This window comes from Pteropus medius, unplaced genomic scaffold (assembly GCF_902729225.1).
Source record: "Pteropus medius unplaced genomic scaffold, Ma_sr-lr_union100, whole genome shotgun sequence".
Classification (NCBI taxonomy): Eukaryota; Metazoa; Chordata; class Mammalia; order Chiroptera; family Pteropodidae; genus Pteropus; species Pteropus medius.
In genome coordinates, this window is record NW_024349796.1 from 6,790,185 (window position 1) to 6,805,225 (window position 15,041).

General features: G+C 37.6%; 1 protein-coding gene and 1 pseudogene across 1 annotated transcript in view; both read right to left on the reverse strand.

Annotated features, from left to right (window-relative positions):
- The window catches only part of DNAH14 (dynein axonemal heavy chain 14), a 209,823-nt gene that overhangs the window by 193,869 nt on the left and 913 nt on the right, over positions 1–15,041 (reverse strand). The window contains exons 2-5 of the mRNA XM_039883632.1: positions 14,881–15,036; positions 8,571–8,701; positions 5,834–5,986; positions 5,052–5,164 (exon numbers count right to left, since the gene is read on the reverse strand). Coding sequence (XP_039739566.1) covers positions 5,052–5,164; positions 5,834–5,986; positions 8,571–8,701; positions 14,881–15,036 — 553 coding nt within the window. The remainder of the gene's footprint in view (positions 1–5,051; positions 5,165–5,833; positions 5,987–8,570; positions 8,702–14,880; positions 15,037–15,041) is intronic.
- On the reverse strand, positions 2,051–2,169 carry LOC120619419 (uncharacterized; annotated as a pseudogene).

Sequence of the window (15,041 nt, forward strand, 5' to 3'; positions counted from 1 at the left end):
AGACCACCTAGGAAGACCAGGTGCTGTAGGTGTAAAAAATAAAAAATAAGGGATTGTAAACTGACAAGGTCCTTGCAATCTGCTTCGCCTAAAAAATAATAATTTGTACTTCTTTAAACCTTCACCCCATTCTCTCAGCCCCCAAACCACCCCCCATCACCAAATTGTCCACTATATTTGTGAGTCTGTTTTTGATTAGTTTGTTCTTTTTATTCCTTAGATTCTGCATATAAGTGAAATCATATAGTGTTTATCTTTCTCTGTCTGACTTACATACCTTCTATGTCCATCAAAGCAATATCTTTTTCCATCCCCTTCCTTTTCATATGCCGTGGTCTTGTCTTCTTATCCTTTTAGCCACTCTATATTTTGGTTGGAGCACTTAATTCTTTTCCATTTAAGATACTTATTGATAGGAATGTAGTTATTACCATTCTTTATTCCTGTTTTTGATACATGTTTTTTCTCCTTAAAGAAGTCCCTCCAACATTTCCTGTAATACTGCCTTGGTGGTGATAAATTCCTTTAGCTTGTGTTTGTCTGGGAAGCTCTTTATCTGTCCCTCAACGCTAAATGATAGCTTTGAGGGATAAATTATTCTTGGTTGTAGATCCTGGGTCTTCATTCTGTCGAATATCATTTTTTGCCAAGTCCTTCTGTCATGCATAGTTTCTTTGGAGAAATCAGCTGCCAGTCTTATGGGTGCTCCCTTGTAGGTAACTATCTGCTTTTCTCTTGTCGCTTTTTAATATTCTTTCTTTGTATTTCTTTGGCATTTTAATTATGATGTGTCTCGGTGCAGGCCTCTTTGAATCTCTGGTTTTTGGGATTCTCTGAGCTTTCTGGGGTTTTATGTCCATTTCTGTCATCAGATTAGAGAAGTTTTCCATCATTATTTCTTCAAACAGCTGTTCAACATCTTGATTTTCAGTTACACCAATCAGACAAATATTTGGACCCTTAATAGTGTCCCATATGCTCCTTAAATTATTGTTATAGTCTTGGCATCTTTTTACTTGCCATTCTGATTGAGTGTCCTGATTGGCTCTCCTGTCCTCTAGATAGGGCATTCGATCCTCTTCTTTATTCACTTTGTTTATTCTATTTTAATATACTTCTCATCTCAGATAATGTATTCTTCATTTCAGACTGGTTCTCTTTTATAATTTCCATTTCCACTTCTATGTTTTTTAACCTCTTTGTTGAAGTTCTCACTGAATTTATCTACACTTCCCAAAAGTTCATGGAGCATCTTTATAACCAGTGTTTTGAACTCTGCATCTGTTAGATTACTTGACTCCATTATATCTGGATCTCTGTTCTGTTCTCTCATATGGTTTCTGCTTCTTTGTCTTCCCATTTTGGCTGCCTTTCCACGTCTGTATCTATGTACTAAGCAAAGCTCCTAAGTCTCCCGGTCTTATTAGTGTGGATTTGTGAAGTAGGTGTCCAGTGGCAGTCTTGAGAGGGGTTCGGCTGAGGGCCAAACTTATCCCCAGCCTGTGCCCCTCCAGGGCCACCTGTTAAGATTCAGCAAGCAATTCACAGATGCTGTGCTTATAGTTGTCCCAAAAGGCCACGCCAGAAGCCAAGGCAGCTGACGCCTGCACGCAGGCGAATCGGCAGTGGTACTCAGAGCGAGCAGGTCCGTCACCATGAAAATCCACTCGTGGTCATGGCCCCTTTAAGAGACATCTACTGCTGCCACTGCTGCAGCCTCCGTGTCACTCAGCCGCTGGGGACAGGGCAGCTCTGTGTCCTCTCCCCATCCGACCTTCTGCCGTTGCAGGGTGACTTCTTGGACTTCTCCCTAGCTGTATGGCTTGCTCCTCTAGTTCCCAGGTGATTTTTCCTTGCTGCTTCTCCTTGTTTCCATCATGACTTTGATTTGGTCACCAGAGGGATGAACAGAGCTTCTATCATCTATGCCATTTTTTCCCCTCCTCTATTGGCTCTTTTTTTTTTTCTTCTTTAGGCGAGGCAACTCTTGGTTGACCTCAGAGTTTGCAAAGAACTTGTCAGCTTACAATCCCTTATTTTTTATTTTTTACGCCTACAGCACCTGGTCGTCCTAAGTGGTCTCCCATCCAAGTACTAACCAGGCCCGACTCTGCTTAGCTTCCGAGATCAGACGGGATCGGACGTGTTCAGGATGGCATGGCCGTAGACGGCTCATTATTTTTAAGAGATTTCTATTTCGAGAAGAGTCAAGATTCAGTTTTTAGTGATGATGAAAAGGTACATTGATAAGAAACCATTGCATAGTGGTGGGTAAAAGTTTAAGAGAATGTATGTCATACTGATATTATTTAATACTAGTTCCTTACAAACAGGGTGGGGCAGGGCGTGCGATTACTAACGCTGAAATTTTGAAACAGCAGCAGAGTGAGTGAATTTTAACTTTTGTTAATTTTTGGTGATTATGTGATTATTATGGACACTCTGCTTTGCGGTCACTAACATCTGGGATGGGACAGGGAGCAAAGGTAACAACGGCTCATAGGTCCCCGGCACCTATTCAGAGCAGCGTGCAGAATGTGATGCATTTTTGTAAGAAAGATTTTATGATTTTTAAAATAAATTTAGTGGACCTAAAAAAAAAAAAAGATGCATTCGTCATTTGAAAACCTCAAAGAACTCACATGAGAAGGAACCGAAGTTTCCTTCGTGACGTCATCCTTAGCTTTCGCACGTGAAATAGACGTGCTCAAGTGTTTCTGTAAATCTCCCTCGACTGCCCTAAGAGAATGCTGCCTCCTGTTTTGTGCGCTTGTGGATGAGTCTTGTGCCATCTCACAATCTCTCAGCAGTATTTCCCTCTCGATGAAAACGATCACTCTTAAATACACACCGAGATGCGCTGGGATGCTGGTTTGCCATAGCGAGCTTCCCCCGTAGCATCGAGCGCCGGGGGAGAAGGGAAGATGGTGGGAACAGGAGCGCTCGACCGGCCCATCAACCAGCCGCGCTTAGTGACGTCACTGGCTGATTTTGGAACCAAAGATCGAAGGAGGCCTGGAGCCACCCGAGCAATCGGAAAGAATTACATGACGTCACTCGAAAAGACGCACCCGAGGCCTTTGACATTGCAATGCCTCAGATAAATCTAGTAACTTGACCTTAAATCAGGCTCCAGAGAAGCATTCTAAGCAAGTTCCTGTCGCACTTTAAATCTGACCCGCGGAGTCATGGTACCTCAGGACTCTCCAAAAGCCCAGATGATTCCAAGGGGAGCCCAGCGCCGGCGTGACGAGCGTCTGCGCCAGGCCACAGAAACTAATACTCCAGGAAGTCACATGAGGTGAAAAGCTAAGGATGCTGCTGAAGTCATCCCTGCGCTGTGTACATGGTGGCACCAGCCCAGATCATTAACGCTTCATATTTATTTATTTTAAATTTGAAATGTTACTTGTTGCAACATTCGTGATAAAAAAAACTTTACGAAATATATTTTAAAATTTTAAAGTTTTTAAAATCATATTAAACTTATATTAACTTATATTAAACTTATATTTTTCTCAATCCGAATAAAAAAAAATAACTCATTTTGACTGTGGACTTACTGATGCCAGATGGGATATATAAAGATGATTCTTGGCCCAATTCTAATTAGGTTTCAATAGTTTATTCAGTGAAATTTATTTTGAGCAGAATAGACCCTGAGGATTTATTATAAGGGATGGATAACAGTGCAAAGTCCAACACTGACAGAGTTTAAATAAATACAGAAAATAATATTTTGGGTAATGTAATAAACTGATAATCCAGAATCTGTATCCTATATATTGTTATAATATATATCATATATATGTTCTGCAAAAGAAACTTCCCAGAGTTGTTACTCAATCATCTATACTGCACGTGACAGGTTCTCGACGATATAACCAGCTTCGCTTCCTACCAACCTCTTCGATATTGCAGTCACATCATTTCTACTTTCGAATACACACTAAACTTGTTCCTGCCCCGAAACTTTTCAACTTGCTCTATTTTCTGTTTGGAACTGTTCTACCTTAAGACCCCACATGGATGTATCTTTTTATCCTTCAGGTCTGCTTAAATACCTCTGCTCTGAAAGTAGAAACACACTCACATTTTTGTTTTATTAGCATTCTGGCCTTTATCACTACCCAAAATTACTTATCTACTTATTACCTATCTCCCTCCATAGAATATATGATCTATAGGTATAGAAACCTTATGTATTTTTTACATCGTTGTATCTCCAGGGTCTATAACAGTGGAACAGGACAGGTACACAACAGGTATTTGTTCAGAAAGTAAATACCTTCTTTGTCATAAAATCCCTGGTTCTGTTATTTCAACTATTTACAATATTAAACGTAACGATTTTAAAAATTTCTCTTTGCCTAGTCCCCAGCAGATAGCAGCAGACCACAAGGAAAGACAGACTTTAGAGAGGAAACAAAAAAATTATAGAACTAGATGCAAACACTCAAAGAACAACCGTCTGGGACTACTTGGGTAAAGATGGAAGAGTCTTGGAAATTATGATGTGATGTGATATAATGCAAACTTAGAACGAGACAAATTTTTAAATGAGCCCCAAGCTCCCTAATCATTTTGTTTCCTTTTATAACATTTCATCTTCATCTGACATTTTGCACATATGTGTATTTTCTAATCATCTCTCACCCACTATAATCTTAACTTCTTTGCGAGGAGAACAATTGCTTGGTTTGTTGGACAGCATCTAGAATAACACCTGGTTTATAGCAGACTCTCAATAAATATTCATTTAACAAATAAATGCATGAAAAATAAAAGGTAAGTTAAAGTCATTATGGTCCATTTGAGTTCGCTTGACTTAAAAACATCTTTTTTTCTTACGATATTTATCCAAAAAGATTGAGTTGTAATACTTATATGAGTAAGCTTCCTTTATCAAAAAAATTTTTATGGACTATCCCATTTCCTCTATAATTCCACATAACTATGGCATGACTGTCGAAGAACCCAGATGTCATCCAGCTAATTGCTTTTTCTAAAGAATCATACCACAAATAATGTTTCAGTTTCATTCATCTCACCGAAAATTGGAAAAGAACTTGAACTGCTGTAATAAATTGTAATATCTTCTTTCTAATAGCCATTCCAAAACAGGAATGAGTTCTATTTCTTCTGCACCATCTACTTTGGAAACCTGCAAATACAAAGCACAAAAGTATGCCTATATCAGTGCATATGTATTTAAGTGCATATTTTTGTTTATATAGAAGTTGTTTCTTCCATTTTCAGCTGATGATGCATATTAGAGATATTTCCATATCTGCACTTACCGCTGTGCTTCACTGAGATGTGGGCCTGCCCATTTGTACATAGAGTTTAGCTGGGAGGCTGGGAGGGCAGAGGATGGCAGACAGACAGTAAACAAATGATTAAAACAAGTCATTGTATAATTATAACTTGTGATAAGTATCAAAGTGCTATGTAAGAGTATAATTAGGGGGATTCGTACACTGTCAATGCAATTTCTGACAATCTGAGAAAACATTTTTCTGTTTTTATTACAATTCCTGTTAGGTCAGCAAAGGCCTGTTTCCTAGATCTTTCTGTGAAAAAATTACACTAAATAAGTATTTAAGAGGTAAAATCTTACAATCGAATCCACAAAGCTAAATCTCTACAAAAAAGAAAAAAAAAAGTCACTATTATATAACTGTCTCCCAATGAGGTTTTTAAACATACACTGTTCCTCAAATGACCAGGCTTGTCTGAAATGCACAAAGATAAATTTACCCAATTAAATTCTATATTGGGTAATATTTTTCCATTATATTCCTGAAAGCTAAAAACACCCATCGTATATTACCTTTGAGATAAATGAAGCAGTAATAATCCAAAATTCTTTGCTATGTCTAACTCTGTGATCCGAGACCACCCGAAGATTATATGGATTATAAAGAACTTTAGACGTTTTCCGAGGAAGGCAATATATAAATTCTCCATCATCTTTCAAAGGTTCCTTAGGTTAAAAAAATATTTTTTAATTTACTTGACCAAATTAAGTAGCAAAATGGCTGAACAGATCACTTAGCAATATTGAAGCAATAAATTGAAACAATATTAATATAGATTAAGAATCAGAATAATATCATTGAGGAAGGCTAACATTAAATTGTATCTAATCAAAGTTCAATAAAACTAATCTTGAGAAAGATTTGATACATTTAATTTTAATTCTTATATATAATGTGGCGATAAAACATTCACGAAAATTGATCTATACGCTTAACACACACTTATTAACCCCAAGAACTTGAATGCTTTTTACATACATGCTACACTTCAGGTAAATATGTCTTTTGTCTGCTGACACCAGAAAACTTTTGAGCAGATTAAATTTATCATTTACTTTAATAATGGTTTTGGTTTAGTATAATAAACAATAGCTAATATTTAAGTAATAATGTTTAATATCTTAAATTTAACCCCTTAAATGTAAGGGATTGAAATTTAACCCTCTTAATATCAGTAAACAGAGGCAGAAATTAATATTTTGAAGAGTTAGATAAGTTGAGAAAAGTCACAAAGTGAAGTGGCAGAGCAGGGATTGGAATACAGTCTTACCCTAGACTCATGTTCTATAGTAATATACTATAATGCCTCTTCCTCTTTACCTGGCATTACCCATAAATCAGACATTCCGCATTCAGAAAAAAATTTAAGTGTAATTTATTTTTTAGCTTTGAAACTTTTAACTTTTACTGATAAAAACTCCATAAGTAAATTTAATTTAACCTTTTCTGGATAATTAAATTTTAATATAAAAGAGCATTTCGTATTCTTTCACTGTAATTCAGTGATGCCTTCAGAAGCCGTTGAATTGAGTAACAACAGTTTCCAATCGCTATTATTTTAAATTTTGCATCCAGTTTTATTTTTTCTAAAAAAAAATGTGTCTTCCTTGAAGACTGTTATTGTTTCTTCTCGATTGGCTCAGCTGTTTTACTTTCTTATTTTGACTTCTGATACAGTGTGTACCTAGAAACCTTAAAAAATAAGTTTAAAAACTGCAAACAAAATGAAATAAATAAGTTCTGAGTGATGACTTGTACAGTACATGGGCTTTCTTACAGTTATTGGCCATTTGAGGCATTTTTGTTCTCAATTATTTTTCCAAAAAGTCAAAGTCACTAGAAATATAGATACATTCTAAATGGATATATATATATATATATATATATATATATACACATAATTATATATATACATTATATATAATATACATAATTATATATATACATATATACATAATTAATCTAATTATAGAAGCATAAGAATATATTCCAATTAAATTATTCTTTTCAATTAAAAAGAGATGTTTTCCACATTCTCAATTCTTTCTCCACAAATAGTCCACCGGGCACCATATCACATGCATTATCTCATCTAATTCTCACAGCTCTCTAAGGTAAATACTATGATCTCTATTTCAAGGTCAAAGAAATTAAAGCTCAGAGAAGTTAGGAACTTGCCCAAAATAACACAGTAAAAGTATTCATAGAGATTCAAAACTAGATGAATCTGATTCTATTAGGCATGTACTTTCCCTTACATTAATGCCACCTTTGAATAATAATCAAGAGACCGTTTATCCTCACGGTAACAAAGCAGGGACCAGCAAACTCTGGCCAGGACCAGGTGCCTATTTTTATAAATAAAGTTTACTGAAACACAGCCACCCTTGTTTATGTATTATTGTCTATTGCTGCTTTTGCACTGCAATGACAGAGTTGAGGGATTGCAATAGAGATTATATAGCCTGCAAAGCTTCAAATATTTATTACCTGGCCCTTTTAAGAAAAAGTTTGCTGATCCCTGGTCTAGAGCAACGGTTCTCCACTGTGCATCAGAATCACCTCAAAAGCTTAATAAAATGCAGATTGCTGGGCTCCATTCCTGGAGCTTCTGATCCAGAAGATCTGAGGTGGAGATGAAACAGGTATTTTAATAAGCTCCAAGGTGATGCTGAGGCTGCTTACCTGGGAACTGCACTTTGAGAATCTCTGATCTAAGAGTAGGAAGAGAGGGTCCTGCTCAATCTTAGATCACCTGTAATAAATGAGGTCACAGGAGGAAGCCCTTAGTTCTTATCACAGGTTGTACCCTATGGTCATTTGACCTTGGACAAGACAAAATTTTTCTGAAGAGGCTAATAGGTAAGGAGAAAATGGGAAGGGTGAGGAAATACAGAGATGATACAGAAAGTCAAGTACCAGGGGGTAGGAGAGGAAGAATGGCAGAATATTACAGAAGTACATCAGGATTTCTCTTTAAATCACACAAAAAAACCTAATAAACATGAATATAAGAGTAGATTTAAATTTCAGGCAGATGTCTTATTTTGTCTGTTCTCCATTCTTTAAATAAGTGAAATGAAATGTCAGACACTTCTTTCTCATAGCATTTACCATGAAACAAGACCGTAATCTGATATCAGTGTAATAATGTCTGATTTTTATCTAATATCTGAAATGAATGAAATAGAGTAAGACAGTTTCAAATATTAATTTTTATAGTATACAACTGAATAAAATGCATAATACCTTTAGAATAATCTTCCGAACTCCAGTTTGGGGACTTCTGTATTCCAAATTATGGTGTGGTAATACTGTTTGCCAACCGAGCTTTTCTCTTAGTTGAATGATATATCTTACCACATCGTCATCATTTGATTCTGGTTTAGAACATTAAAAAAAAAGATCCAAAGTAAGTGTGAATACGGGCATCACTTAAGGATAATGTATAATATTCCAAATCTTTACATAGAGAAAAATTTTGAATGGTAACTGACACTTAAAGTTTACAGACTATATAGTTGGAGGAGGAAATACAGCTTAAAATTCCATTTTAACTGAGGCTGGAAATAAGGAATAATATTTTGTCATTTAAGAAAGATTGCAAAAGACCTAATTCCACAATTATACAGGTAGTTAGCAAGAATAGACACTAGAACAGAAACTAGTTAGAAGGCTTTTCCTGAGAGCTTTTCAGAGGCTCTAGCAGGGGAACGCAGGGGCTCATATACCCTTGACCGAAGAACGATCCTCTCCTCTGCTGAGGAAGGTCGTCCTCTTCCGTCGAGCTCACAGCTCGACGCATATGTAGCAATGAGAGAGGAAGGGGACACTCACTTAGCCAGCCAGACCGGCCAAATCAACCCTGGCGATCAGTGGGGTGAAGATGTCGCAGCCAGATCAGCTTCATACCCAGAAGGCTTTCCTTATAAAGGCCTAAGCTGGGGTAGAGGCAATAGGGTCAAAGGAAGGATGACTATGTAAGATGGAAATGTTCTTCCTAAGAATACCCATCCAACAGACACCTTTCAGATCAAATCTTTCTTGACCTTTTGGCAGCCGATGGTTCTCTCCTTCTTGAAACATTCTCTTTTTCTTGACTTTTGTTCACCATGCTCTATAGGCTGTCTTCTCAGCCTTAAACTTATTTTCTTGACAAAACAAATCATGGGAGCAGCAGCACACCAAAAGCCAGGCTGGCAAACCAACCACGCTTCGAAGTTGCTCGAGATCTCTGGTCTTCCACAAATCGTAAACATCAGCTAATCAAAACAACTCTTTTGCTAAGGATTAAGTGAGACTTGGGGTATTGTATAAGGCAGTATCAGGGATTAGATAAGGTAGGGCATGACCATAAGAGTATGTTCCCCCTTAAATTCCGTGCCCCAGGCACCTCACTTGTCTCACTTTCGTCTGGGCCTTGTCAGTTGCTTAAATATGCAAATAAATTCAAAACACTTAATTGAGAAGAAAGCTAGTTAATATCACGTATAAAAGAGAAGGGGAGGTGTAACACTTAGGGTACGGAGATGACACAGACTGTGTAGTCCAGCCAAGATGATATCACAGACTCGGATATGAAAACACAGAAATCAAAATAGTGTGGTGTTGGCACCGGAAAAGAAAAATATCCATCCAACAGATTAGAGTCTGGACCTATGACGACGTATAACAGAAAATCTAGTAAGTGTAAAACGTAGTATTTCAAATCAGTAAGGAATGATTAGGTGCTCATAACTCATGGTGGGAAATCGGTTCTAAAAATATTTTTATAAACATTTATAAAAATATGTAATTCTATATGCACCTATATAATTATTATTACCTGGATAATAATTATATATGGAGTAGAGATCCATATATAGATGAATTAGAGAAGGAAATGGGAAAAGCAAATTGCAGAGCTATTAGAAGAAAATATGGGAGACTATGTTTAAAAGCCTAGTGAAGGCTTCCTGAAAGAGAATCAAAGCCATGTTAAAAGAAAAACCTGTCTTCCTCCAACTAAACAATGTATACAGAAGAAAAGCTACTATAAACAAAGTTAAAATATAATTAACAGATTGGAAGAAAATATTTATAACCTCCACAAGAAGCTAGGGATTAAAGTACCAAATATTTAAAGAATTCTTCCCAACTGTAATAAACATTTTAATAGAAAGATGAGAAAACAATACATAGGAAAAGACAAATGGCCAGTAAACATATGAAAAAAAAATGTTCAACCTCATTTGTAATCAAGGAATTGCAAATTAAAATGACCAAAAAAAGCCATTATCACCCATCAGACTGGTGAAACATGAAAAGATGGAAAATATCAGTTGTTGGCAAGGGTATTTCTCTCATGCCATACTGTAAGTATAAATTCATACAACCATTCTTGACGTCAATTTAGCAAATTTAATAAGTTTGATAGAGACTGTTGGGAAATTAAAGTAATTTAGGACAGGTTTAAAAAGAATAATTTTTCAGAATAAGTAGTAAATTTAAGAAATGTAGATCCTCCAAAGAGTTGGGGGAAAATTTTTCTAAAAAGTCAAATTAATTCAGAAATGAAAGAATCATAGATACTAAAAACAGACACTTATTATGTAGTAAACATTGAAGGGTGATACGCTTTCCTAGCGTGATGAGTGTTCAGTCTCATCCAATATAGCAATTCTTTATCTCAGTAATACAAGGAAACTGGCCTATATTCCATGTTCACAGTGAGTCAAGAATACAGTACCAAGGGCAAGGTCAAGAAATTGCACCTATCAAGAGACAGCCTTCCAGAGGAAAACCATGAGAAAACAGGGAGCAGAATAAAGATCGTGTTTATTTGGTCTACGTAAGCACGATGCGATATATTGTTATAGCCACCCGATAAAACTCCATCAGTGAGGACGGAGGCTAAGTTTCTAGCTCCCTCACTTTACAAACGTATAGCCTTGAAGAAGCAATAGTAGAGGACAGAATCTTCAGCAGGAGTAACAAGACAGTGGTTAAGGAAGAGTTCTGGCTGGCTTCTAAGGGTAGAACTACGCAGTCTCTTCCTAAGGATACCAAGAAATCCTTACATTTAGAAAGTTTAAAATAGGACTTTTGCTGACTGGACGTGTATAATGTAACAGAGTATATTTATTTCATTATGTGAACGTGTTCTCGTAATGGAAGATAATACATTAAAACTGTCAAATGAGTAACGGTGCTAGAAAGTGCTGTGCTAATTCTAAGGAAAGCGATCGCTGTGGACTAGGGGCCGCATTGAGAGCTTTGTAGAAGACTCAGAAAAATGGATCTCAATATAAGGCTGTGGGCGGATGAAAAGAGAACACATTCTAGACAAAAACGCCATCGTGAGAGTGACAAAGGGAATCCCAAAGGCACGCGTCGGCACGAATGAGCCTCGAAAAGACAGATTACAGAAGGGTGCCATAAAACGTCACTAATGTAAATTTCAAATCTTTTATTAAACCATATTATACATACAGAAAAGTACACAGATCACGCATAGGGATACGGCTCGATGACTTTTCAAGTGTTAATATACCCTCTAACCAGCACGCTAGCAAGAAAAAAAGTGAAACCAGCACCCTGAGGGCTTCGTAGAAACCCCTGGGCCAATATCCCCACCTCATCCCTTTCCCACAAGAGGTCCTACTACGCTGGTTTCTAAGACCAGGGATCAGTTTTGCCTAGTTTTTACTTCGTATTGATAGAATCACACAGTCTGTATGCTTCTGTATCCAGCTTCTTTGGGTCAATATTGGATGTGAACTTTTGTATACACAAAATAATATCATATATTTTTATGGATGTATTAGTTATCTATTGATGTTTAAGCAACTGTCCTAAAACTTATCAAGGTTGAAAACCATAAATATTTATTATCTCACAGTTTCTATGGGTCAGGAATTCAGAAGGAGCCTAGCTAGGTGGTTCCGGCTCAGAGTTTTTCACGGGGTTGCAGTCAGAATGCTGGTCAGTGCCGTGATCATCCTCAGGCTTGACTGGGGCCGAAGGATCACTTTCCACGAGAGCTCGCTCGCCTGGCTGTCAGCAGAAGGCTCCAGTTCTTCAGTTGCACCTCTCTGAAAGGCTGCTTACCTGGCTCACATGACAGCTGGCTCCGCCCCGAGAGTGAGCCAAAAGAGAAAGTAAGAGGAGAAGCCACTGTGCCTCTTACGACTTAGTCTTAGAAGTCACACAGCATCGCTTCCGCCATATTCTATTTTTCAGAAAATCCCTTCCACTATCTTATTTGTCGGAGCTGAGTGGCTAAGTCCAGCCCTCGCTTAAAGGGAGAAGAACAGGGCTCCACCTTTTGAAAGGAGCGTCACAGAATATGTGGACTACGGATACATGTCAACATGGAAAAAAACATAAAACCGTAAATGGAAAAGATAGTCAACAATTTCAACACAGTTGTTCGCTGACACTAATTGTAACTGAAACAAGAAAACAGGGAAAGGAAAAGTTGGGGAGTGGCTTTAGCTATCTGTACCGCTTTATTTTCATATTTGTTTTCTATTGCTGTATAGCAAGTTACCACAAACTCGGTGTAAAAGACAATACGAATTTGTTATCCCATAATTTCCACGGGTCAGGAGTCTCGCTAACTTTAGCTGGGTCCTCTGCTCAGCATCGCACAGGGCTGAAATCAAGATGCTGGCTGGCTCTGCCCTCATCGAGAGGCTTGGCTGGGGGTGGGGCTGCCTCCACGCTGCCCTGCCTTGGTGGCAGATTTCCTCTCCTTCTGGCTGGATGACTGCAGTCCCCATTTTCTTGCCAACTGTTGGCCTGATCTCGGCTCCTGAAGTCGACTTTCAGGTCCTTGTCATGTGGCCCTCTCTGTAACGTGGCAGTCTGCCCCTTCAAAGGCAGCAGGATGGCATCCACTACTGTTTCTTGGTCTCACTTAAAGGCTCATCTGATCAGGTCAGGTGTGTCTAGTATAATCTCTTCTGATTAACGCAAAGTCAACTAATGAGGGGCCTTAAATACATCTTGAAAATGTGATATAAAATGGTGTAATCAGAGGAGCGACATTCCGCCATATTTGTGGGTTCTGCCTGCAGTCGAGGGGAGGGCATCATACAAGGTGTATGCAACAGGGGGAGGGAACATTGGAGGATATTTCAGAATTCTGCCTACTACAACTTCCTTTTTAAAAAATGATGAAAACGTTAACATCTGTTAAATCCAGGTAGTGAGAAAATAGATATCTTTTAAATTATTCTCTCCACTTTGTATATTTGAAAATTTTCATAAATGAAAAAAAAAATCCTAACTACTTAGGATTTACCAGTCTATGTCTTCATGGGTTTATGAAAACTAAATGAGAGGAGCAAATTAAAGAAATATAATCATTAAAGGATTAGATTGTTTTTCTTTATCTGGCAGCAATTACACCTAAATTGTTCTTTCTTACACAGATACCAATTTCAAAACACTGCAGAACAATGTGACAGAATGCTAGGAAGTCTTAACATACAGCAACAGTGATTACGTCTGTTGCAATAAGATTGACTGTGTTAGCTTTCTGATGCATTACAAATTACCACAAATCTAGTGGTTTAAAACAACGCACACCTCTGTGGGCCAGGAGTCTGGATATGGCTTAACTGGGTGCTCTATTAGGGTTTCAAAGGCTGAAATCAAGGTGTTGGCCGGAGTTGAATTCTCATTTGGAGGCTCAACTGGGAAAGGTTCTGCTTCCAAGTGGTTGACAGAATTCATTTTCTTGTGGCTGAAGGAGTCATAGCAGCTTGCTTCTTCAAAACCAGCAGAGGAGAGAGAGATTCCAGAATGAGTTGGCTAGGAAGATGGAGTCTTCTGTAATGTAACAGAATCACAGAGGTGACAGCCATCACCTCTGCCATAACCTATTGGTTGGAACCAGTCACAGGCCCTGCCATGATGTGGCAGGAGTGGGGTGGAGTCAGACAGGGCAAGAGCACCCCCATATCCATGCAGGTTTTGTGCTACGAGGCATTTATCATTTTGAGGATCTTCTCTTTAAAAAATGAAGCCTGTATGAGTGAGGGGCCCTGAAGTTTAAGCTTCAATCGCTTTATGATAAATCTGCCATAAACCAGAGTATGTCAGTGAAAAATAGAAAAGCTTCCTTCTTCCTATAAAACTTAAATTAAGAATTTTAGGAAATATAAAGAAAGTACAGTTATAGAGAAAATACAAACTGGAAAATGTTAGTAGAAAAAAATCTGTTTATATTAGTTATTTATTTGGAGATTTAAACTCTATATCGGACAAAGACATACAATTAAATATAATACCATAAAGTTTTACTAAAAGGAGAAAACAAAACCACACATCTTTACCTTATTTCTAGTTCTACAGTCATAACTTTCGGGGATTGTTCTTAATTAAGATCACAGTCACTGAACAGTCTCTGTCAATTTTTTAACCTATTGAAATTTAAGTTTTCAAAGAGATTTTTAAAAATTTAACAATTTTTAAGCAACCAGACACAAAATGCAATAAGACTGCTGAACCACAGAATAATTTGAAAAACTACAGTGTCGCCTAAACAAGCCGAGTTGGTAAACCCACTTACCTAATCTATCATAGGGCGCAAGGCTTACTTTCTTAACTTTTAGACAAGTGAGAGGTTGATCCTTTTTTCTCTTTGATTTCTCTTTCTTCTTATGAACCAGGGGAACTGGCTCTGGAGCAAGTACGTCTTGCTGAGTTCTACTTTCTTGGAGGTAATCTGAA